At 37.1% G+C, this 27,042-nt stretch overlaps 3 protein-coding genes across 3 annotated transcripts; 1 reads left to right on the forward strand and 2 right to left on the reverse strand.

Annotated features, from left to right (window-relative positions):
- Nucleotides 1-935: 935 nt before the first annotated feature.
- On the reverse strand, nucleotides 936-12,782 carry LOC308690096 (crystal protein). The gene is made up of 8 exons (XM_081364371.1): nucleotides 12,374-12,782; nucleotides 11,134-11,323; nucleotides 10,934-11,067; nucleotides 10,052-10,179; nucleotides 8,816-8,934; nucleotides 8,588-8,728; nucleotides 8,178-8,350; nucleotides 936-2,226 (listed from the first exon to the last, which is right to left on the reverse strand). The coding sequence occupies exons 1-8, from the start codon at nucleotides 12,746-12,748 to the stop codon at nucleotides 1,771-1,773; spliced, it is 1,716 nt and encodes a 571-aa protein (XP_081220497.1). The 5' UTR covers nucleotides 12,749-12,782; the 3' UTR covers nucleotides 936-1,770.
- Nucleotides 12,783-13,542: 760 nt separating this feature from the next.
- On the forward strand, nucleotides 13,543-21,076 carry krr1 (KRR1 small subunit processome component homolog). The gene is made up of 10 exons (XM_081363597.1): nucleotides 13,543-13,692; nucleotides 14,316-14,491; nucleotides 14,590-14,724; nucleotides 15,417-15,542; nucleotides 15,986-16,069; nucleotides 16,785-16,841; nucleotides 17,425-17,598; nucleotides 18,420-18,497; nucleotides 18,589-18,685; nucleotides 19,842-21,076. Exons 1-10 carry the CDS (start codon nucleotides 13,623-13,625, stop codon nucleotides 19,979-19,981), a joined length of 1,137 nt encoding a protein of 378 aa, XP_081219723.1. The 5' UTR covers nucleotides 13,543-13,622; the 3' UTR covers nucleotides 19,982-21,076.
- Nucleotides 21,077-21,642: 566 nt separating this feature from the next.
- Nucleotides 21,643-26,764, reverse strand: glipr1a (GLI pathogenesis-related 1a). The gene is made up of 6 exons (XM_081363599.1): nucleotides 26,506-26,764; nucleotides 24,146-24,394; nucleotides 23,929-24,047; nucleotides 23,738-23,823; nucleotides 22,575-22,601; nucleotides 21,643-22,067 (listed from the first exon to the last, which is right to left on the reverse strand). The coding sequence occupies exons 1-6, from the start codon at nucleotides 26,671-26,673 to the stop codon at nucleotides 21,916-21,918; spliced, it is 801 nt and encodes a 266-aa protein (XP_081219725.1). The 5' UTR covers nucleotides 26,674-26,764; the 3' UTR covers nucleotides 21,643-21,915.
- Nucleotides 26,765-27,042: the final 278 nt, after the last annotated feature.

A 27,042-nucleotide genomic window follows, 5' to 3' on the forward strand; every position in this document is an offset into this window, starting at 1 on the left:
AGGGACTCTGACATATGGAAGACATCACTTATCCGGCGGGTCCGGAGAGAAATCATCGGGCCTGTAAACACACCGCAACGACAGCGCACACTAATTCTGTCCCCTCGCTGATGTCAGGGCCAGACTGTGTGTTTTATGGTTTCTCATAACCTCCACGTGTCATTTCGGTGCGTTTTGTTGCTTTGTCTTTGTGAATTTATTCAGTGTGAGTTACCCTGCTGAAACGACCCGCTCAGGTCCGGTCTGGTCCGGTCCAGACATGTTTGAGCCGGTTTAGTCAACCAGCATAACCATTCAATGTAGCAAACAAACGCCGTGAGCTCACAAATACAAATAAGACTGTAATCCACCTATTAACTCTAGACGGTTTGCATGCATGTAAAGGATCTCCTGTTGTTCTCCTCAGATTCGTTGAAGTGTGATTGCCCTCTTACATACAGCTCATCAGATCTCAGTGTAAGATATTACTCAGGCTTGACACGTATAGCAATCGATATGATCCCACTCCGCCTCATTCTCGTCATCTGGATCTTTGCTGGTTATTATTATGGGCAAATGTTCATTTAAATACCAGGTATAAAAGAGCCAGAAATGTGATATTTTGCTGGAGCTGCTGTGCCTGACTTGAACGAGATTGAATCCCTGTAAAGACATTGACTGAGTTCAGAGTATCAAACTATCATACTACTCATATTTCTTCCATATCTTTATGTGGCAGAAATAGTAACAGTAGCATGCTATTCCCATTTCAGCCATTATGCATTTCACTTTATAGTGCATTACACAATGTCATACTGTTTTTGCAGTATGTGTACCATCCACAAACTTTCAGATGTATATATTTAAATCTGAGTTTATATATATATATATACAGTATATATATATATATATATATATATATATATATATATATATATGATTATTAAAATGTAATTGGGGATGCAAAACATTCACAGTTTACTTTGCTTAATTGTTTTTTACATAAAATAAAATTGAGCACATAATAAAAATTATTAGAAACAAGTATTACAGGCTTAGTAGAGTTCTCAACTTTGTCTGACTATTCTACTTAAAGGAGAACTCCTTAGAGGATGCAAATTTTAAAAATAGAATAACTCGGTGTAGGCAACACCGATTTTTGTCGTTGTTCTCTGTATTGACAGCACTCCAAATGTACAAAAAATGAGCTCAATGTTAAAATTGACCGGAGTTCTCCTTTAAATCGCTTAGGAGAAATAAAAACAGATGCAATTCAGAGAGTTTTTGTCAGTAAAAATGTTTTGATCTCTTAGAAGGAAAGGTTCTATATAGAACCTTCAAGGGTTCCAATGGGATCATTTTATGCATTTAATTTTAATTAAATTTTATGAATTAAACAGCTCATAAACAAATATTATCACTAGAAACATTTAAATAACCTGTTAAACATGAAAGTATTATGTAATCAAAGACAGTTCTCATTATAAAGATCCTTTTGAGCATTGTGTTCTTTAAAATTGATATTGAAATAGTTCTATATAGAACCACCTAGTGTACCAAAATCAAGCGAGTTTGTTTAAAACAAGAAAAAAATATCTGTAAATGGGCATCAGAAACATAACTAATTCAAAGGGGACCACACTAGCAGACATTTTGTCTTGTTTTAAGCTTAGACTCACTTAATTTTTATACATCTTACAGAAAACAAGACTTTATTTGAAGTCATTTTGATTCTCAAGTGTACGCTTAGATATTTGTACTGGTAAACAAAAGAAAATAATTTTTTTGCAGTCACGGGTATATTCGCAGTGTGTCCCAGAAGTCGCAGATGTCGTCGCGTGACCCTGCCTGTGTGTGTGTGTGCGCCGTGAGGTTCATGATCAGCCAGCCGCTGTCAGCCGTGTAGCGAGGCCATGCCGGTGGCCGTTGCTGTCGGCAGAAGGCGCTCGTGTCGGTGTGTGACCCGGGGTCAGCCGCGTGGGCGAACGCACCCCAGTAACACAGCATGCGATTGGACAGCAGTCGCTCAGGTCGAGTCATTGTGAAGTTTGCCACCGGCGCCGAGTCGAACAGGAACGGCAGCTCTGCTCCGTGACACACGTGATGATAACAGAACGACAAACCCGACCACACGCGCCGGTCGCTCGCCACCTGATCGAACACGTACATCCACACGGAGCTCCCGGACAACACAGCGGCTCGGGCCGCTCTCCGGGACGGACACAGGAAGATGTAGTCAGTCACTATCTGAAAGGACAAAGGGATGCATTATAAGTAAACATTGTGAAATATTTAGAGTTTAAAATGAAGCCCATTTCCACCACATAAGAAAAAAAAAGCATACTTTTGTCAATCATTATTATGAGACAAAGTTGAAATTATGACAGAAAGCTGAAGTTATGACTTAAAGCAACACCATGTAGTTTTTCAACCTTCATAATATATTTCCAAGACCCTTGTGATGGTACATCGACTTACAATAGGTTGAATGACACGTCTGCCATAGCCTGATGGGGTCTGTAGTATCGCTTTTACTGGCACTACAGAACTTCGGGGTTCGGGTAGTAACCCGAGCACAAAAAGAACTACAAAATTCGACTGCTTTACGGCATACCTCACTTCCCCCACCCCCCCCCACCCCCCATTTCCTCAAATTCGGATGTATAGCTTGTGGTATGGCGTGTGTATGTTGTTGTCATGGCCGAAGCAGCAATGAAAACCGAAGGCGGCAAAGGTTTTGTCGGAGGAGACTAGGAAGAGAAAAAGGGAGAGTGACAAAATCAAAGGCCGGTGAAGCAGTCGATTCTGTTCCCTACCGGAATTCCTGTTCCCCCTCAACGAGCCGTGTCTGCTGACAGCGCAATGCGTCAATGCCTTAATAAATCTTAATAAATCAAAGCCTTAATAAACATTACATACGGTAATAACATTTTAAATGTGAAAATAAATAATCTGGATTGAATTGACAAAAGGGGAAAAAACTCGCTTCTAATAAAAAAAAAAACAACAACAACAAAAACGCTTAAATTTCGGGAAAAAATACAATCCTTTTTTAACCTTTCGGCTTCCCATACATCCAGTTGTGCTTCTTGCTCGTATTCAGTTCTGATGGTACGTATGGTAACTCGGCAACTACGCATGATTTGTAGTATGATTGCGTAAAGGGAACAGGAATTCCGGTAGGGAACAGAATCGACTGCTTCACCGGACGAGGATCAATATTGGTCCAGCGGTCGCTTGCTGGCGTGAGCTAAAGGAGGAGGAGGGGTGCCCGGACTAGTAAGTATATTGCTTGCATACTATCTCTAGTTTTTCGAATTTGTTCTCTGCCCAAGACGTGAGAACTCCTTCTGCAGAGTTCGGGTGTATCGGCTTGTCAACAAATGCACGTGTATCCCCTGGTGTAACCATGACAGATTTTCCGACTGTAGTAGAAGACAATACTGTTTCCCAACTGTAGGGGGACCCCGAGAGAAAAAGTTACTTGGTGTTGCTTTAAAAAGTCAAAATTATGAATTTAAAAGTCATAATTATGAGATGAAGTCGAAATTATGACATACTAAGTCAAAACTATGACTTAAAAAGAGATGATTGGGCCAAAAATGATTTATCATGATTTTATTTTCTTATCTGGCGAAACGGGGTTGAATATATTTTAAACTGTAATTTATTCCTGTGATCAAAGCTGAATTTTCTGTCTTCAGTGTCACATGATCCTTCAGAAATTATTCTAACATGATGATTTGCTAAAAAAAACAAAAACATTTCTGATTATTATCAGTTGAAAACAGTTGTGCTGCTTCATATGTTGTGGAAAATTGTCAAAAGAACAGCATTTATTTGAAATAGAAAACATTATTTACTGTCACTTTTAATCAAATTAATGCATCCTTGCTGCATGTGGCTCTAGATACAGCAAGTCACATGACACCGCTGAGATGAATGCGAATGCTAAGATCAGTTTCTCCAGGTATTTTGGACTAAACTGAGCCCGGTGAACTATATTCTGATTATTGAAGTCAGGCCCTGAGAGACTGTGTTCAGTCACTTCATTGATTCTGCACTTTTAAACCCCGCGGGACAGGACGACATTAGCTCTGTGTCTGTGAACATACTCTTGAACATCAGCATGTTGAATATGATGAGTTCAGACAGATGTGAAGGGTAAAGAGTAGGGTAAACATTCAGTGTGTTGTTGAGATGATGTGCTTATGTGTCAGCGCTTGTTTAGTTTAGAGCTTCTCACGTCTCTGTAGGTTAAATATCTCTATCTGTTACCTGGTAACCAAACACTCATCAGATCACACACACACACACACACACACACACACACACACATATGGAGGCAGCCTTTCCTCCCATACACACACACACGCATGCACGCACACACACACACACACACACACACACACACACACACACACGCACACACACACACACACACACACACACACACACACACACACACACACACACACACACACACACACACACACACACACACACACACACACATATATGGAGGCAGCCTTCCCTCCCACACACACACACACACACACACACACACACACACACACACACACACACACACACACAAACACACACACACACACGCACACACACACACACACACACACACAAACACACACACACACACACACATATATGGAGGCAGCCTTCCCTCCCACACACACACACACACACACACACACACACACACACACACACACACACACACACACACACACACACACACACACACACACACACACACACACACACACACACACACACACACAGAGAATCTACCGCCTGCGGTCTAAAACTCTCTTCACGGACACGGATCACTTTCAGCACACACAAAAACACACTGACTTTCTGTATAGTGCAGCCTTTTACCCAATTGAGTTATTTTAGTATTACTTTTATACTATTATCGTATTTATTAATATTATTTTGTAATAAATTAATATTAATTACTTCATAATTTATTCATATTGTATACATCAGGGGTGCCCAATCCTGCTCCTGCCGATCGACTGTCCAGCACAGTTCATCTCCAACCCTAATCAAACACACCTGCCTTTAATTTTCAAGTGATCCTGAGGACATTAATTGGTTGCTTCAGGTGTGTTTGATTAGGGTTGGAGATGAACTGTGCTGGACAGTCGATCGGCAGGAGCAGGATTGGGCACCCCTGATGTATACATTATAATAGTTTAGAATTTGTATTATTTAAATATGTATACATTACATTTTAAATTATGTATACATTTATGTAGTTATCTTTATTATTTTCACATGTTAAAGGGGTGGTATAATGCCCTTTTCACAAGATGTAAAATAAGTCTTTGATGTCCCCAGAGTGTGTGTGTGAAGTTTTAGCTCAAAATACCCCACAGATATTTTGATATTTTAATATATAGATATTTTAATCACCGACGGGGGAGGGTGTTGTGAGGTTTTGCGCTCGTGTTCTCTGACTTCGCGTGCAGCCGTGCACGAGCGCAAAACCTCACAACACCCTCCCCCTGTCGGTGATTGGTTGGAACACTATTTGTTTTGGTTTTGAGTGTTGTTGATACCAACTGTTTTTGTGTGCAGATCTCAGAGCCTAGGCTGCCTACAGAGACGTGTTTTTTTGACGGCCTGCTTATGGGGCGGGCAGCTAGCGGATCGTTAGGAAAGATTAGATGAATGTGATCATTTATGTTTGGGCCTTTTTTGGGCCTGTTATTTTTGAGGGTGAGCAAAAACCATAGACAGTAAAAGAAATTTTACTGAGCGTACTGCGCAGACTCAAACTGAGCTTGACGACGTAGATGTGACGTGAGTAACCCGTCTGTCTTCTAGTAGCTGTGCCAAGAGAAATCTGAATCATTCCCTTCCGAAATTTGCAGAGACGGAGAGTGTGAGTGGGAGGTGTCCATGAGCTTGGAGCAGGAGCAACTTTTGCTAAGTATTATGATTTAATGATTTTATCATTTTGCCTCCACGTCCCCCCGATCGCCCGCGAGCTTCTCCTCCTGTCCATGCGGTAATTTCTCTACTGTGCGACAGAGAGTCGCGTGGTTATGACGCAATCGTTAGCCTATTTTTACAAAAACGTCTTCTACGGGGCCATAACGTAACATACAAGGTAATGGAGCCTTTTATACATTTTCGTGTTTCTTTAGAAATAAATAATGGACAAATGGAGTCTTTAAACGCCTCAGATGTAAAGTTATTCGCTGTCAAAGTGACGCCAAAATGAATGGGAGTCAATGAAATGCTAAAAGCTGGTGGGGGTCTGCTAATCAATGGCGATCAGTTTTTTCTGAAACATTACACCCTTGATAAAACTCACCGTTTTTGTGTCTGTCCCTTTAAATGCAAATGAGCTGCTGCTCCCGGCACAGGGGGCGGAGCTTCAACAGCTTGCACTCACACAGACATGCACTGAAAATTTCAAAAACTTTAAGCCTTTTATGTTCAAACCGAAGTCGGACAAAGATGGAGAGACTCAAGAAGAAGTGACAACATGTAGAAGCAACAGGACATTTCTGAATGGTTAGTAGATGTATTTATGAAGCTCATGTGTAGTTATCTTCTAGTCATTGATTAGCATATTCTGTCTTGATAATCTATAAATTGTGTTCAGGGGGCGGGGTTTATGTAAATTTTAGGGTTGGTGATGTCACTAACCCGGGAGGAATGTGGTGTAGTCTCTACCAGCCGTTTGTTGTAGTCCTTAAAAAGGAATTTCTTTAAAAGCAAATATCTCCCTTTGCTTTGAACTTTGAGCGTTGTAACTTCGCAGATGTTGTTTATGCTCAAACAGCAACATTACACACTAACTAAAGTTAGAAAAGTGGAATCATAATCAACCACCCCTTTAATGTTTAGTTATTTTCTTGTCACTTCATCATTTTCTTTACTCTTTGTTTTATTATTATTTCTATTTATTTATATTTAGCTTTAGTAATTTTAGTACTTCAGCTTCAACTGATAGTTGTTTATTAAGTCAGATCCAGTCAGTTTTATTTTCTATAGCGCTTTTCACAATACACATAATATATTAATAATATCTGTATGCCTTATAGTTGCATTTAGCAGATTAGAGCAATTTAGTTTTTTGTCATTTTAGTACTGAAACCAAAAAAACATTTAGTACTTTAGCCAAAACAACTTTTTTTTTTCATGTAGCCTAATATTTATATTTATACATTATTTCAGCATTATTTCAATTAACGGAAATGAAAATGATTTGACATTTCTCGGCTGAGCTCTGCTAAAATGGCTGTAACAGAAACTGAGGCGTGGATAATTAGTTAAAAAATAAGAGTCAGAGTCTTTGTCTGCGTCTCCATGTGTATAGGCCTACTATCCATCCTAAATAATGTGTGATATTAGTAATGTCCTGCACTATCCAGGGGTTTCCTGAACCCTGATGAATCCAGCACTGAGTCACAGCGCCCTCTAGTGCGCGACACAGGAGGAGCATTTAAAGGCTGCTTAATTTGAATCTTTTGCAAAATTCAGAACTGCATATTAGCATATTATTTTTACTACTTCAACCATAGCTTTCTATGGCAGAAATAGTGAGAGAAGTGTGCTAGTGTGTGCTTCCGAATTCAGCATTTGTCTTCGTTTCACATCCTCAAAACATATATTTTGAATATACCTTCATCTCATATTTATGACTTTGTCATAATTATTTGAAAATATAACTAAGCAAAATTGCAATGCTCTATTATAGTAACCCACTTTATGACATATTAAGTTAAAATTCACATAATTAAAACGTTTTAATTATGACTAAATCATCATTATGGAGATTAAAATGTCGAAATTATATCAAGTTATAATTATAAATAGTAAAAACTGAGAAAGACGAAATTGTGACATACAAAGTCACAGTACATTTGCACTTTACGCTTTTAAGAGCCTCCAAAAAACAAAAGATATGACGCTATAATACCATATACTAGGCTATAATATGATAATATCATCATACACAAATACTTTTGAAAGGCCATCAGTGGAGAAAGATGCTTTTTGGCCGCAAAATTCAGTAAATATCAGATTCTGGCCATCAGATCGCATAGTGAAAAAGTGACAAATTGTTGAGGAATTAAGAGGGATTGAGGATGTCTTCTGAAAAGGAAAGTGGAGTGAGAGATGCTGATGAAAGATGAAACATGATTGAGTGTGTTGACCTGTGCTAGCATGTCCCTGCGGTCGGCGTGTGTGTAGAGTGGCAGGTATTTGCGCAGGATTTTGATGGCGTGATGTTTGAAGATGGCCGTCGTGTAGACGGTGCATTCGACCGGTGACACAGGCTTGGTGAAGACGCCGTACACAAAGATCACGCCTTCCTCTGAGGTGGTCCCTGAAACACACACACACACACACACACGGGGTCAGCCCTATGTTCCCACATCCCTATGTTCCCACATTTCTAAGAATTTATTTTTTACGATTCGTCTAAACCCCAGTTACGGTTAGGTTTAGGGGTGGGGTCAGGGGTAGGCCATTTGTGGGAACATAGAGCTGTGGGAACATAGACACACATGAGCCTGAGCTGTTGGATTCTGATGTGACGTTGACTTTGCTTCTGAGTCTGTACCGAGCAGCACGGGCTTCTCCTTCTGCCAGTGTCCTTTCTGAAAGGCGCTCACGGACTGTTCCCTGATCAGTTCCCCGTCGATATACGGCCCCCAGCTCTCAAACACCTCCAGAAAGCGGAAGGGATTCACCACCTTTGAGCCTGAGAACACAACCAACGCTTCATTATGATCTCTGTGAAATCCGTGCACTAGGCGGCTGATCTCTGAAAAGTGAAATGCAGGATTACTGGATTTGATCTGTGCGTTGAGCACCGCCTGAGCACTGAGAGACAGAAGACACTGCATGTCCACGAGCGAGCAGTTGGCCAGCTTCGCAAAGTTCTTCCCCAGCTTCAGAGACTCGTGCCTGAGGACACACATCAGTGTTTGAAGACGTCACTGATCTCATGCATGTCTATATGTGACCCTGGACCACAAGACCAGTCACATGACATCGCACGGGGATATTTGTGGCAATAGTCAACAATACATTGTATGGGTCAGAATTATAGATTTTTTTTTGTATGCCAAAAATCATTCGGATTTTAAGTAAAGATCATGTTATTACCCAACAGAGTTAGTTTAGCATAACTTTTATACTATTATCGTATTTATTAATATGATTTTGTAATAGATTAATTAGTTAATAATTTATTAATATTTTATACATTATAATAAATTTAGAATTTTTAGTATTTAAATATGTACACATTACATTTTAAATTATGTATATTTTGTTATGTATATGTTCACATTTTAAGTTTTAGTTATTTTCTTGTCACTTCATCATTTTCTTTAGTTTTTTTATTATTATTTCTATTTAGCTTTAGTAATTTTAGCACTTCAGCTTCAACTGATAGTTGAGTTTATTAAGTCAGATCCAGTCAGTTTTATTTTCTATAGCGCTTTTCACAATACATATAATATATTAATAATATTTTTATGCTCTATAGTTGCATTTAGCAGATTAGAGCAATTAAGTTTTTAATCATTTTAGTACTGAAACGTAAACTTATTTTATTTCAGTTAGTAGCCAAAACAATTTTTTTTCATGTAGCCTAATATTTATATTTATATATTATTTCAGCATTATTTTAATTAAGGGAAATGAAAATGATTTGACATTTCTCAGCTGAGCTCTAATGGCTGTAACAGAAACTGAGGCACAGAATAATTAGTTAAAAATAATAAATACATTTCCTACCGTAAATATATAAAAACATATTTTTGTGAGTGGATGAATGCAGCAATATCACGAACATAAATGGACAAGTTTAAAGGTGATTTTCTCAATATTTAGATTTTTTTGCACCCTCAAATAGTTGCATCTCGGCCAGAAATGGTCCTATAATAACAAACCATACATCAACAGAAAGCTTATTTATTCAGCGTTCAGATGATGCATACATCTCAATTGAACAAAATTGCCCCTTGTGACTGGTTTTGTGGTTCGGGGTCACACGTGTGTGTGTGTGTGTGTTTACCGTGTTTTCAGAGGAATGGAGAAGGGTAAACTCTGGAGAACGGCCTGTCTGAAGAGAGGTTTGCTGCTCTGGATCATCAGATGTAGACTGACCGACTGAGCGCCGGCGCTCTCGCCGAAAACAGTCACCTGAATACACACAGACACACACTAATGACTGGATGAGGAACTTACATTATTGTTTCACAAATTCACGAGAAAATGTAATTTTATTTGATCTTTGAGTAAAATTCATGCAGTCATGTCCTTTTTAAAATCATCATCAAATAAACAATAAATTAAAACTAATTTAAAAAAAAAATCTTATTATTATTGTTTGAATTAATCATTATCATTATTTTGCATAATAGAAATCAAGGACATTTTAGGATCATTTAGATTTTTTTTATTTTTTTACATTTTAATTTCTATTGTCTTTTTCTTTTGCATTGCAATTACTGAGAATTAATGTCACAAAAAAAAAGCATATACAGTACATGCACAGACACACACGTATAAATATATAAATAATATATAAATATAATTGTTTAATATATAATATAATATAAATAAAATATATATAAATTTCATTATATGTCACATGCAATGACAATAAAGGCAAACTAAACTAATATACACACCTCTATTATATGTTACACAAACTTTTATGTTACGACTAATTGAGATTAATCGATTTTGACAGATCTAATATATATAATCATATATTAGCATCAGCTAAAAGTCTTTCTGAAAGTGATTCCACTGATATCGTTATAGTTGTGCTCTGGCCTCTGCTATTCTTTAATATTTACAACGATTTTTAGAACTCAGTTTGTATAGTTATTGCCCTATTTGTGCTCAGGTACCCCTTTATAAACAAGAAGTTTCTATAAGTTGTTCTCACTCTGCTTGGGTCTCCTCCAAACACGGCGATGTTCTGCTGCACCCAGAGCAAAGCCGCTTGCTGATCCAGAATCCCATAGTTCCCCACCGCTGATGCTCCCGGGTCTTTTCCTGACACTAGAAAGCCGAAAGCCCCTGCAGAAAGACAGATTCAGCGGTGTGTCCATGTGTTATTGTGCAGTCAGGGTCTCAGTGTCTCACCCAGGCGGTAGGCGATGCTCACGACCACGGTGTGCGTGAAGTTGCTGAGGAAGCGTCCGTCGTACAGCGCCTTCGAGGCGGATCCCGCGATGAAGTCTCCGCCGTGGATCCACACCATCACCGGCAGAGGAGCCGTGGAGCTCACGCTCAGAGGGACGAACACGTTCAGGTACAGGCAGTCCTCGCTCACCTGACCAGAGGAAATACTATTCAGAACAATGCATACTATTCTGTCATCATGTTGTCCATATGACTTATGCGCTATATTCCAAATAATTATGACGCATTCAGACACTGTGACACATAGAAGTGAAATATTGTCACATTATCCCCCTAATGAACAATATAGTCGTTAAATAAATATATTTCTGAATATGTTTGTTTGTAATATAATTTATATTATATAATTTAGATTATATATATATATATATATATATATATATATATATAAACACAATAAATAAATATATATATATATATATATATATATATATATATATATATATATATATATATATACAGTGCTATGCATAAGTTTAGACACCCATGCTAAAGTTTACTAAAAAGAGGAATAAAAAATCATCTTTTGGAAATTGAACTTAATGCCTTAATTAAAAAAAATTTGGACAAATCCAACCTTTAAGGACACCAATTTTCTTTGTGAATGAATAATGTATCGTAAATAAATAAATGTTCTTCCTTAAAATACAGGGTGCATAAGTCTGGACACCCTTATGTTAAATTCCCATAGAGGCAGGAAGATTTTTATTTTTAAAGGCCAGTTACTTCATGGATCCGGGATACTCTGCATCCTGATAAAGTTCCCTTGGCCTTTGGAATTAAAATAGCCCCACATCATCACATAGCCTTCACCATACCTAGAGATTTCTAGAGACAAATTCATTGAATTTGATTGGAATTAATATAAATTTAATGTATTTTCATACTAATTTCTTAATATGAGCATAAAATAAACGCTTTCATGAAATTCACCCAAAGATTTCAGGGGAAAAACAAACATATAAAATAAAATAGAACAAAATCTGACATTTTCAGGGCTTTATGGAACAGCACATTTTTATATCTATTCTGTGTATATATTATTAATGAACCCAGTTAACCTAATTCTGTTTAATCAAGAGAAATTGCAATTAGATTTTAATGAACCCAAACAGCTGAAATGTTTTGTCTGATCTCACAAGCCCCAGAATCAGAGCCGTCCCGCCCGTGTCCCGCTCACCTCCTGGGGACACTCCTCAGAGATGGGTCCGACGCAGGCCTGCATGCACGGCGCTCTGGGATAGGTGGCGTCTCGCACCCCTCTCCACGGGGTGACGGGCCGGGGGGGTTTCCAGCGGGACGCTCCCACAGGCGGGTCGGCGAACGGGATCCCGTAAAACACATGAGACTTGTCCAGCGTCAGGCCCTGGATGGCCCCGTCTTTGATGAGCAGTTTGGGCCCGGCCGCAGTGTGCTGGTCCGTGATGAGGGGCTGATCTGAGATCAGTGCTGCTGGAGACACACTGCGCAGGAAAGCCGTCAGCTTCATCCGCTCCTCTGTACTGGACACACACGCCAGCACACACAGACACAACACACACCTGTACGACCGCATACTCGCTCCCGCTTCTGCACTTCTGGCGTCCCACGGCTCCTCAGGTTCAGCTGTGTGAGCACTTGTGACTCTTATTATGCTGCACACTGGGACTGTGTGTGTGTGTGTGTGTGTGTGTGTAATGATAAGCAGACTGTCTGTACTTTAGAAAATTAAATCACATCGATTCCCTTGGCGTTCTTTGTCGGATACTACAAGTTGAGTTGGTGATTTGGACTATTTAAAAAAGCATTCAAATAACAGGAAATTTCTTAGTAAATAGTTTTCCAGTGATTTAATGATATTAGTAAAATTATATATAAATATTTATATAACTTGAGGACCTTAGAGTACCATATACATAAGAAATCAATTCATAACTTGTGTCTTATGATTATAATAGTCCATGAAAACACACACACACACACACACACACACACACACACACACACACACACACACACACACACACACACACACACACACACACACACAAATAGTGCTGTCAAATTAATTGTGATTAATTGTTTCTAACATAAGTTTGTTTATATAATATGCGTGTGTATATATTATTATATTTATATGTGTGCTTATGTGCATACATATACGCGCGCACACACACACACACACACACACACACACACACACACACACACACACACACATAAACAAAATAATCAATTTGACAGCTTTTAATTTTAATCTGACAGAAATTCTAAGAAACAAAATTTATTCTGAAAACAAACATTCAAATATATACTTCTAGTTTTGTGAAATGGGATATTAAAGGTGTATATGCTAAGTCCTCCACGCCACCAGGCGGCAGTGCGCGCGCTGTTTGCCTCGTGCTCATGACGACCAGGCGCCGCGTCTGACGTCACTGCTAACAGCAGCAATGGCGGCCCCCACAGAAAGCACGAGTGAAACGCCAACAAATAAAAAACAGAAAAAGAGCAAGAATGCAGGTACAACTACACTTAGAAACAGTTAACTATACACAGTGTTATCCTAACAGTGCGTGTTGACATCGCGCCTATAATTCCATATTGGGGACGTTAAATGACATGTGTCTGTGTGATTGCCGCTCGTGTAGAATTAAAGTTCTGTTTTTCTTGTAGCTACAATGATATAGTACTTTGTTAGTGTGCGCATTTCATAACTGTTTTCCCCACAACATTCAGTTATTGTGCATTTGTTGTCTTCCTCCTCTTCGGTTGTTTTTATCTAATAACGTTACACAACTGATGTCTGTAGAAAACTAAATAAACTTTAAGGGTGATGTGAAGTAGTGTTTAATAAATCTCTGCCTGGTAACGAGAATGTTGATTTTCCAACTCTATAAGTGTGTGTGTGTGTACTCTGTAGGTGCACTAGTACAGGCTCAGTGTGATATTAAATGTTAATACCGTGGTATTATACATATACTACAGTACTAAGTGATTTTTATGTTAGTGTGCAATGGGTTTTAAAAGCTTAAAACATAATATTACATGCACATTTTGGGGAATAAACACTTATCCCCAGATTACTGTAAGCTAAATTCCTAATGACTTACTAATTAATCTCTGGACTTCTGTCTGAAACGTAGTGGATGAGTCCGAGCTGCTGGTGGTGCCAGACGGCTGGAAAGAGCCCAAGTTCACCCGAGAGGACAATCCCAAAGGTTTGCTGGAGGAGAGCAGCTTCGCCACACTCTTCCCCAAGTACAGAGAGGCGTACCTGAAGGAGTGCTGGCCGCTGGTGCAGAAAGCGCTCGGAGATGTGGTGCGTGTCAGGAAGATCTTCATTTGGGTTTAAAAATGCTTGTAAGCTCACTGAATTAGTTTGTCTGTTTTCTTTTGCTATCTCCTGCTGTTCTTTAGTTCATCAATGCCACACTGGACCTGATTGAAGGCAGTATGACGGTGCACACAACAAAGAAAACATTTGACCCTTATGCAATCCTCAGAGCAAGAGATCTCATCAAGTTATTGGCCAGAAGTGTGCCGTTTGAACAGGTATGCATTGTACTGCTTTACAATCGATGTAATTCACTGATTTTATATATATATATATATATATAGTTTTTCAGTACCAATTACTATTTTTAATGTTTTTGAAAGAAGTCTCTTATGCTCATCAAGCTTGCATTTGTTTTATCAAAAATACATAAAAAACATTAATATTGCGAAATATTATTACTATTTCAAATAATAGTATTCTATCTTAATATATTTGAAAATATCATTTATTTCTGTGATGCAAAGCTGAATTTTACTCCAATCTTCAGTGTTACATGATCCTTCATTCTAATATGCTATATATATATGTATATGTATGTGTGTGTGTGCATATATATGTGTGTGTATATAATCACAGAATCAAAGAATCCAAATGAAATAAAAAATGTGTCATGAAAACATGAGGCAGTTTTCAACACTGATAATAATCAGAATTGTTTCTTGAGCATCAAATCATCATATTAGAATGATTTCTGAAGGATCATGTGACTCTGAAGACTGGAGTAATGATTCAGCTTTGATCACGTTAATAAATAACATTTTAAAATATATTCAAGTAGAAAAAAATATTTAATATTGTAATATTTCACAATTTTTGAACAAATGAATGCAGCCTTGGAGAGCATAAGAGGCCTTTTTAAAAATATAAAAAATCTTAATATATATATAATTTATCCTGTTTATTTCAGGCTGTGAGGATACTCGAAGACGACATGGCTTGTGACATCATAAAGATCGGGACTCTTGTGCGAAACAGAGAGCGTTTCGTGAAGAGACGCCAGAGACTGATCGGCCCCAAGGGCTCCACGCTCAAGGTGTCTCCCTTCATTTGTTCATATAACACTTGGAATATGAGTCATTATTCGAGTCATATATGAGTCAAAAATATGTCATTATTTTTTTATTCCCAGACATTAAGGTCCAAAAGTCTTGAAAATCTGGGATTTTGTTTTTCATTTAAACTTAGCAATATTTCACATTTTAAATGCATAAATTCATGCAGTTCACTCAAATAGTTTTGAAAGCTATTTTTAATACATTTCTTTTTTAAAATTAATTTAGAAAGCTAAAAACAGTTGCATTTTCACTGGCGGACGTCGGATTCCTCTTTTTAACGTTCTTTGCTCTTTTGTTCTTTACTTTTAAGAGATGACGTGAGTTCTTTTGATGTTGTATTGCTTTTGCAGATTTATGTCCGGTGTGTCTTTTCGATGTTACAGTAAATGTGCTAAAATCTCATGCGTTTGTTCTGTTTCAGGCACTAGAGCTTCTGACCAACTGTTACGTGATGGTTCAGGGCAACACAGTGTCGGCTCTCGGCCCGTTCAATGGCTTGAAGGAGGTGAGGCTTTCAGTGGCCGAATTTTAAAGGAATGGTTCGGAGTAAAATCAACCTAGGGTCCTTTGCCTCAGGAAAAGCCTGTAAAAGTCCTGTAGAAAGCGATGCATAAGGATGTAGTGTAACAATGAATTATTATTAACAACTTAGTGTTAACTAATAATTGTTGCAAACTGGTTCTACCAACAAAATATTAGTGCATTCCTGGAACTGGGCGTCATTACACTACATCCTTATGCATCGCTTTCTGCAGGACTTTTATGTGCTTTTCTCAAACCACTGAAGTGAAATCGACGTCCGGGTTAGCAGTAGCATGAGCCGTCAGGCAAGTGTTATTTAAATAAACTCCTGATGTACTTACAAACTTTCCAATGCCTCGTTTTATGAGTACAGAACCTATTTATACTACTGTATAAGTTTGGTACCGTTCTGGGCATTATTAGTGGGGTAATTTACGAGATACAGCCTTGTATCCATTAGCGCCTGCACTAAACTGATTTCTCTAAATAAGCTCTAACTTTAATAATGTTCAACTAAGGGAAAAAAAGCTTGTTTGGCTCGAGGTCAAGGTGCAAAGGACCCTAGGTTGATTTTACTCCGAAAAATCCCTTTAATGATTCAAAACTGTTCACCCTGAAAACTAACCACACTGCTTCTGTTCAGTCATAATGCCACGAATGTAAAGGAATCAGCTTGTGCTTCTCGCTTGTTTCTGCAGGTACGGAAAGTCGTGCTCGAGACAATGAAGAACATTCACCCCATTTACAACATAAAGGTACATAGGAGTCACTCAGAGACTTCACTTGTTTCATCACTGGATGAATCAGTGTTTTTGAACGAATCTCTTGAATGAATGATTCAAAGACAAATCAATGTTTAGCAGTCGCATGTCGCCACTTACTGGTGTAACCATGTAATAAATATTTTTTTTATTTAAAGCATCAAGTTACTTTCAAAAGGTGATTTACTTTGTTTTGATCGCTACCACAGACATCAGTGTTTATATCCAAACTATTAACTTTTATCCCAGTGCTTCTATGATCATTTGAATGACTGTAACAGTAATAATGATACTGTGGTTTGTGAAACTGTTTCATGACAACTGCTCTCTCCGCCAACGCAGATCTGAATCAGTGCAATCGTACTTGTTTAAAGGTTTAATAATAGACTTATTGCTGAATCGTTGTTATTTAGGAATTAGATCACGTTGGTGTTTGAATCGAGATCGTGATCTTTTAACGATTAATCTCGCAGCTCTAGTTGTAAACCATATTAGGATGGTCTGTAAATTGAAAAGGGGTCACTGCCGTCATGAGCGACTCTAACAGCAATTGTGCTTGTGATTCAATCCTCTCCAGACATTAATGATCAAGCGGGAGCTGGCGAGCGACCCGGAGCTGCGCACTCAGAACTGGGAGAGATTCCTGCCCAACTTCCGGCATAAGAGTCTCTCCAAACGCAAGCAGCCCAAGAAGAAGACGGTGAAGAAGAAGGAGTACACGCCGTTCCCCCCGCCTCAGCCCGAGAGCAAGGTACGAGCGCACACTTCTTGAGAGAGAGCATGTGCTGTGGAAGCAATGAGGTGTGCGCTGCAGGATTTTACCACGAGTACCGGGTGTTTTTACACACAAAACATGATGAAATCACGGTGGTTGTTTGGTTTCATTTTTAACATGGTGACAACAGCAATATGATAAGGCACAGACATTCTTAAGCCAATTAATAGCTTATTTGTTTGGCAACATTAGTTAACCATGAAAAGGGCTTGGCTTTTATTAATGTTAATATTAATTTCATTATTTACTTATGTATTATTAAAATCAGAGCTAACATGAATTAACATTGAACAGTATTTTGTATTAACTAATGCTATTAATAAATGCTGCATTAATTGTTATTGGCTAGTTAAGCCAATACATTAACTAATGGAATGTTATTGTAAAGTGTCACCATGTGATTTTTACATATTCAATCTGCACAATTCAATGCGAAAATGAATAATAATTATTAAAATAATAATCAGACAGGCATCAAAAAATAGAAACAAACAACTTGAACCTGAGAACAACTGTTTAGTAAAATAAAGTATTGATCTAGTTGATACTTGATATTATTAAATAATAACTATATAATAATTATATATATATTCTCTTATATAGATATACTCTTTGATATAATATCAAATCTATAAATACTTTATGTATAAATAAATATATTTGTTGAGTTTTTAGTCGAATTGATGTATTTTTGAGGACATTCCCGCACATAAATAACAATAATAATCAGTTTTGTTTTTTAAAAATACCTTTTTCGACAGTTCTTGTTTGCCTAAGTGAAATATTCTTCTGCACAGATTGATAAGCAACTGGCGACCGGCGAGTTCTTCCTGCTGGAGAGCGAGAAGAGACGCAAGAAGATGACTGAGATCAAGGTGCGCTGGTTTTTATGAGTGTTTGCACAGATGCAGTGACTGACTGGAACTAGTTCACTCGTAACCGCTTGTTCGTTTTCTTGGACTGAAGGTGAAACAGGCCGAGGCTTTAACCAAGAGACAAGAGCAGCGGCAGAAAGATTTCATTCCCCCTAAAGAGAAGCCGGCCGTGAAGAAGACCAAACCAGGTACTGCAGAAAACACTGAATACACTGAGACGCTGTGACAGTGATGCATCATGAAAGCATAAGTGGAGTGTTTATGAGACTGTGAAGCGGCTTCACTCACCGCACAACAGTTTTATTTGAGTTTTTATTATATATTTATTATTTTATATTTATTTTATGTTTTATTAATATTTTAAAACAGCTTTTATTTTTATATTTTTAGTGTGTTCATGTTGATTTTAGTATAGCTGAGCTAAAAAAATAAATAAAATGAGCTTTTGCCATTTAAAAATATATATAATTTAAATATTTATTTTTAGGTTTCATTTATTTTTATTTCAGTTTTATTTAAAAAAAAAAAAATTTCCATTTAATCATTTTATCTCCGTTTATTGGCAACATTTTGGATTTTTGTTTAGTTCAAGTTTTTCCAACTAAACAAAAATTAGAAGTGTTGCCGATAAACTGAAATAAAATTATTAACTGGAAATAAATAAAAACTATATACTGGATATACTGGAAATAAATAAACTAACTAGTACTACACTGAAATAAAAATATTAAACCTAAAAAGCAATGAAGCTAAAAAAAAATAAAAAATAAAATAAAATAAAAAATAAGTATATATATATATTTTTTTTTTTCAGTTTTTAGACATTTCAATTAACATGTCTGTTAATTGAAATGAAGCTGATATATATATATATATATATATATATATATATATATATATATTATAGATAATAACCCTGGCCGAGAACTGCATCTCATGTTGTATAATGATATTATTATTATTACATTTTATTAAAAAAAATTAAGCTTTATTTCAGTTAATAGACATTATTTGATTAGTTTTAGTTAACGATAATAACCCTGGTCCAGGATGGCATCTCATATTGTATAATAATGATGATAATAAAAGTAATTAAGATAAAATTATTATTCATAATAATAAATTATAAAAAAAAGTTAAATCATCAAAATATATCAAATAAACTAATATATATATATTATATATATATAAACATAACTTATGTTAACTGCATGTACTGAATGTGATCTTGGTCAGAAGACTAGTAATATTGGCTAGTAACATTCCTGGTAATATGACTTTATATTGTGTAAATAATTCACATGTGAACTCATGATATAATATTTATTATTCTCTTCTTTATAGCAACCACAGAAAACAAAATTGATATTCAAGCCATTAAAGAAAAAGTGAAGAAAGCAAAAAGTAAAAAGCTCGGAGCTCCTCCTGTAAACCCCGAGACGCCTTCAGCGAAAGACGGCAAACGGAAGAAACTCAAAAGCTAACTCGCGTCGGTCGATCTGAACTCTGATCCTGGAGAAACACAGTCACACCATCACCGGACGTCCGTTCAGTTCAGCGGCTGTAATATTGTGTTTATATCAAGGATGTTTGGTTTCATGCTTTGTCAACATCATTATAAAACCTCAATCTCACAATCAGGGGTGCGTTTCCCGAAAGCATCGTTGGTCGCAAGTTCCGTCGTTACCAATAGAGTTCAATGGACATTGCGATGAACTTGCGACCATAGTTGGCCAACGATGCTTTCGGGAAACGCACCCCAGATCTAAGATTTTGGCTTGTAGGAGATGAGGAATAAGAGACAGGAAAAAAAGATATGAAACACAAAACTGTATGAACAATTATCATGAGTTTGTCCTGTAGAGTCAGAAACTGTTAATACCGCTGCTTCTGTTTGAGACAGACGCTCAGTGATCGTGTTACATACGTTAGGTATAATAATAACTATGAACTGTGTACGGTATGTACAGTATAGGCTATTAGATGACCGATAAATCTGAATTTGTGATGCTTTTGCTCTCAAGCTGTTCGTCATGAGCAAAGTACCTCTGTATGTTCATTTTTCAGATTCATCTTTTTTTGCTACCCAGAATGCTTGGCATCATTTTTTTTTTTTTTTTTTTTTTTTATACATGTAGTTCAGTAATTTCTCTGATATATGGCAATAAATAGAAGGATATTTTTTGTCATATATCCGTTTCACTCGTTTAAACTGAAGGGACTAGATGGACTAATTGATGAAAAACATGTCAAGGTCACATTTCAGCCCAAATCAAACCCATTAAATATTACTGAGATTTACATGAGAATGAGATTTTGCATTGCAGAAATTAGAATTTGTGGGGTAAATGTGCTTAACTGATATGAAAATGTCAATGTAAAAAAAAAAAAAATCACTTAATGGATAATTTTCTTCTTTCTTATTCTCTGCATAAAATTTGCTTCAAAGAGTTTTTGTCCCTCCCTGTCCCAGTGGAAATGTGGCATTGTCTGAATGTGAACTTTCAGTTTTTGAAGTTTTGAAGCTTATGCAAAAAGGATATGATGGCAATTCAGGCAATAAACACAGGCAAACATGAGCACGTTATTTAGTCAAGATGCATTTACTTGATAAGCAAAATGACTTGACAAAACAAGTAACTGGAAATGAATTACCAAAATTGTGTTTTTGCTTATAGGGTGAGCAAAATCATCTTGTTTTCCCTTTGAATTAAGTGTATTTTAATGACCCAACTGACACATTTTTTCTTGTTTTAAGCATAAACTTTTATGTGTTTTTTTTTTTTTGCAGTGTGTCCGTTGTTAATTTATTGTTAATGTTTTTTACAATTTGAAATATTAAAAGTTAGTATAAAATATTAAAAGGTAGTGTATATATATAATTTATATTATTAATATTAATCAAGATGAATAAATGCTGTGAAAATATTGCATTTTTAGTTCATTATACCTAATGTATTAGGTATAATGTTAACTGATAGTGAACGGATCCTTATTGTAAAGTGTTTAAAATATTACTGAGATCTATAGATACTAGTTGAAAGTTCATGCGAATTTGATTTTGCATTGCAGAAATGAGAATTTGTGGAGTAAATGTGCTTAACTGATATAAAAATGTCAATGCAAAAAACAACAACAAAAAAATCACTTATTATATTATACACCTTTATTTTACCAGGAAAAGAAGCACATTGAGATTAAGAATCTCTTTTACAAGAGCGTCCTGGGAGATTTGATCCAATCAGATTTCAATATCAATACATAATACAAACTTAATGCATAATTTTCTTCTAAATTACTCTTTTAATGTAATTGCAAAAAATGTGCATCAAAGAGTTAATGTTCCTCCTTGTCCCTGAGGATATATGGTATTGTCTGAATGTGAACTTTAGTTTTGTGTAGTTGAGTTCAAGCTGTTTCACTCGTATGCAAACAGGTTATGGTGACAATTCAGGCAATAAACACAGGCAAACATGAGCGGGACAGATATGGCTCTGATAATCACAACCGACAGGCAGAAGGAGCCGCAGGAGGACAGTGCAGGGTCCCAGTCTGGAGTCCACTGATATCCTACACAAACACACTCATGCTTAGGGGACTTTGATAGCAGGATGCTGTTGTTGAAAAGATAATCAGAACCGCCCAAAACACTCAACTCGCTCTTACAAATGTCTGAATGCCGTTGCATGTGCAGTGTTTCTCAACTAGTTTTGCTTCAGAACCAGAATTGTAAAAAAACAAACAATTTTTGTAAATGCATAAACATCGGAAATATGATTTACAGTCTAGTTTTAGTGTCTCCAGTTCAGTGGTTTCATTCTCTCAAATGTCAAATAAAGGTTCTTCACGGAAACACCCATGGACTTTATTTTTAAGCGTGTATATTCGTCCTATTTAATGCATATTTATGAAATCTTGTGGAGTTTTTTATGGTTTAATGCCACATAATCAGCTTCCGCCATCAAAAGCATTAGTGCGCACACACTTGCTGTATTGCGATGACAGTCAGACATTTATAATTGTGAGTGAAGTGGACAGATCTGTGTATTCAGATTGAGAGATCAAGGCTTGTCTTACTCTGCAGTGCATCACGGGTGGAGTTTCCTGTGGAAGAACGAGAGCGATGTGAAGTAAAGCGGTTGTTGGAAAGGATGTGTATTATGGCAAGCCGTTTTAACTTTTATTCATTTCCAGGATACTAATTCTTGATATCAACTATTACATTTTTACTAGTTGAAATGATAGTTATTGATATCAGGAATTAGATTTCTACTATAACAATGGCAAATTTTGATATCAGAAATTACATTTCCACTAGTAACAATGATAATTCTTGATATCAACAATTTAATTTCAACTAGTAAAAACTATAATTCTTGATATCTGTAATTGTATTTTCACTAGTGAAATGTCACCATAGGCTGCCATTCAAAATCCATTGTTGATATCAAGAATTGATTTCTTACTTCAGAAATACAATTCTTACTAGTAAAAACCTTTCTTTTTGATATCAAGAATTAAACTGTAACTAGCTGAAATGTCTATTCTTGATATCAACAATTGAATTGCTACTTGTAACAATGTTCATTTTTGATATCAATAATTAAATTTTCACTATTGACAATGTTAATTTCTGCTATCATGAATGTGATTGTTACTAGTAAGAAAGCCATTTTAGATATCTGAAATAATATTGATATCAGAAATACATTTTCAGATATCAAAAATGAAATAAGATTTTACTAGTAGCAAATTAATTGTTGATATCAAGAATAGACATTTCAGCTAGTGACAATTGAATTATTGATATCAGTAATTCGCATTTTTACTAGTATCAATGTAGTTATTGATATAAAATTTTTAGGGCTGTCAAAAGATTAATCGCATCCAAAATAAAAGTTTGTGTTTACATAATATATGTGTGTGTACTGTGTATAATTATTTTGTAAATATAAATACACACGCATGTATATATTTAAGAAATATTTGTATACATATACTGTATATATTTATATATCATTTAAATTACACATTTTTCTTAAATGTATACAAGCATGTGTGTGTATTGATATATACAAAACAATTATACACAGTACACACACATATATTATGTAAACACTTTTATTTTGGATGCGATTAATCGCGATTAATCTTTTGAAAGCCCTAAAATATAATTACAGATATCAACTAGTAAATTGTTGATATCTAAAATGTATGTTTGTTAGCCTACTGACACTTACGACAGAGTTTGTTTTCACACGTCTCCTGACCACATCCACTGCACGATGACCCTTCTCTGTATGGAGCAACGCCGTCATAATTGCCTCTGTTGAAAACAATGTTGTTGTGTGCGAACAGAACGAAAACGTGCTTTGCATAAAATACACCGTTTAGAATTCGCCACACCTGCAAATGTGGTTTTCATACTCACGCTGTTGCATAGTTGCACACAAATATGATTCCTGGCACTGTTGAGAATGATGTTTCAGCCACACCGTTTGGACAGGCCTGCGCGGCACAGCCAACCTTGTAGGTGTCTGCCCAAACAACCTTTACGTGCAGAAAACATGCGATACAGAGAGGGCTCATTCACTTATGCTTGAACACTTGAGTGTTTGGTTAAGCTTTAACCAGATCTGAGTGTGTACCTGTGTGTAGTGACCGCACACGTTTGAGCACTGGTTCTGACGGTAATCGTAATCTTGGACCTCATCCACCCATAACTTCACTGCACGTTTCACTGTGAATTGGTTGTATGGATATCCAGCCCAGAGGTTTTCACCCACAGAAGTGAACGTAGGGTGCATCCTTCTCACCTCCTCAAGGTGAATGTTATGTTCAAAGACACAAAATCTCGCCCAGGCCCGCACCGTCACCGCCAGCCCTTCATCCCACGTCTGCACACACACACACACACACACACACACACACACACACACACACACACACACACACACACACACACATACGCTTATTATGGCTTCATTTGTGATTAATGTTGTAATCTTATGACAGATCCGTAGACCCACATGCAAACTGCCCTGTACACATTCATGCCTTTGCATCTATTGGGAAACTCTGTTCATTCCCTGCTGAGAAAACATCTTAAAGGGGTCATATAATGGTACATGCACTTTTACAAGTTGATTGTACTGAAATGTGTGTTGGCAGTGCCTGTACACAACCATCATAAAATAATAAAAATCCATCCAGTGTTTTTTTTGTAATCTTCTTATATGTTTCCTCCCATCTCAAATCAAGCTGGTCGATTTTGTGATGTCACAATATCGACGCCCCTCCCACGATGGTTGACTGACAGCAGCGTTTCAACACAGACCCGCCCTCGTGAGCGAGCTGTAAATCATAGCACACGCCGACCAGCGCGTTCATTGTTGATAGCTGGAGCGCTGAGTAGAATGGCGTCTAATAATTCGTTACATTTATATAGCGCTTTTCTCGACACTCAAAGCGCTTTACATAGAAGGGGGGAATCTCCTCAACCACCACCAATGTGCAGCATCCACCTGGATGATGCGACGGCAGCCATATTGCGCCAGAACGCCCACCACACACCAGCTTACTGGTGGAGAGGAGACAGTGATGAAGCCAATCAGTATATATGGGGAGGATTAGGAGGCCATGATGGACAGAGGCCACTGGGCAAATTTGGCCAGGATGCCGGGGTTACACCAAATCTTAAATTTTGGGTGAAATATTTCTGTGAGTGTACTCTTTCGAAGGACATCCTGGGATTTTTAATGACCACAGAGAGTCAGGACCTCGGTTTAACGTCTCATCCGAAGGACGGATTCTAAGCTATTGTGGTGTTCTGTTCTTGGGTGTAATAACGAACACAGCAGTCATGTTAATGTTCCTAAATCCGTACAGCTGAAGACGCAGTGGCTGAGTTTGTTTTGGAAGGGAATATTCCCCACGATCAATGTCAATGCTTTCATGTTTACATAAGAAAATAATGTAGAATGGGGGTTGGTTTTATGAGGAATTGATTGGATCCTGAAAACCAGTCACGTGGTTCAAAAACAATGATGTCATATGAAAATGACAGTCGTTTCGGAGGCGTAGCAAGTTATTATGTTTTGATTAGAAAAACGTTTTTTTTTTTTTTTGTGCAAAATGAAGCATTTTTGTTTTTTAGTCATGCACTATAAGACCAGGAGCAAGTATGAAGACACATGCCCCTTTTACACAGAAAATTTAAGTAAAATGAGCAGAACGACTTTTCTGGTAAATGCATAAATGTGTTCACACAAGCAATGGCGATCCGTCTTATAACATTCAGACATCAGTTTAAAAATCATCTGAAATTATCTTTAAATGCTGTGTCGTTTATTTTTAGTTACTTTTTACTTCTGAGCGACAGGCTTAAAGGGATGATCAAACAGAATGCAGTTTTGCTCTTAAAAACACAAGATGCATATATCAGATGCAAATTAACTGCAGATCGAAGGCGAGATGTGACGCACCGGTCAGACGTCTGTCTAATATGGAAGGCCAACAGGGCCAAAACACGTGAAACTAACTTCATGTTAACGCATACATTTCTCTGCTCAATTATGCAGGTTTATTATTAACAGCTACTGCTATAAACTCATGAAGTTTAGCCAACTAAAATAGGATTTTAAAGTAATATCACTAAACAGTAAATTAAAAGATAACCATGATGCACTCAAACACAGCACATGACCTTCTGTAACGGCCACAAACACACTCCCACCTCTTTAATAAACACGGAGAAGTTCGTCCAGTCCGAATTGGTACATGCAAATCACAGATGTGAGTGATAAGAATTGTTTAGAAAAAGCCGTTAGACAAGAGGTAATCAATCTTAATTTTCCAATTAAAATTAGACCAAACTACCAGTTTATGTAACTGACATTAAAAAGGTAGGAGCAGTCTTGAAGAAAACAATACAGATGACTGACTTTGTACACTTTCAGTTCCGTTTAACACATATTTGCATGTTTAACTTGTATTATGTTTAGCCTACCATGTAGCGCATGTTGCTGGCTGGTGGATTCACGTTCCTGCGGTTCATATTGTGTTGTGTTACACATTCCTCAATAAACGCTGGATCCGTGATATCATAGAAGGGCTCGCTGGAAACCACTTTCAGCAGAGCGGTGACAGAGATCAGAACGTGAATCAAGTCACTCATCACTGAGTTTGACTGACGATTGAGAGAAGTTTCCTGTTAGTTAGGTGAACTTGTGATGGTGAACTTTTTTTTACTCACTTCTTCTTTTTTTAAAAGAGCTTCTGAGGAACTTTTTTCAAAACCTCACATCCGCTGCTTACCGCACTGCATTGTGGGTTAAACCACTTCCCACTTACCACCATTTGAACACTGGTTCTCACCAGATTAACTCGGGTAAATGCAATGGATGACGGTTGTAATCTGATTAATGAGTTTGGCATCTCTAACACAAAACTAGTTTTTATTGTGCAATCATGTTTGCAAAACTAAAACATTAAATAATTGAAGATGTTCTTCAGCATATTGAGCAACCTGCATGCAGATGTGGTG

Source organism: Scardinius erythrophthalmus, assembly GCF_964197995.2.
Source record: "Scardinius erythrophthalmus genome assembly, chromosome: 4".
NCBI classification, from domain to species: Eukaryota; Metazoa; Chordata; class Actinopteri; order Cypriniformes; family Leuciscidae; genus Scardinius; species Scardinius erythrophthalmus.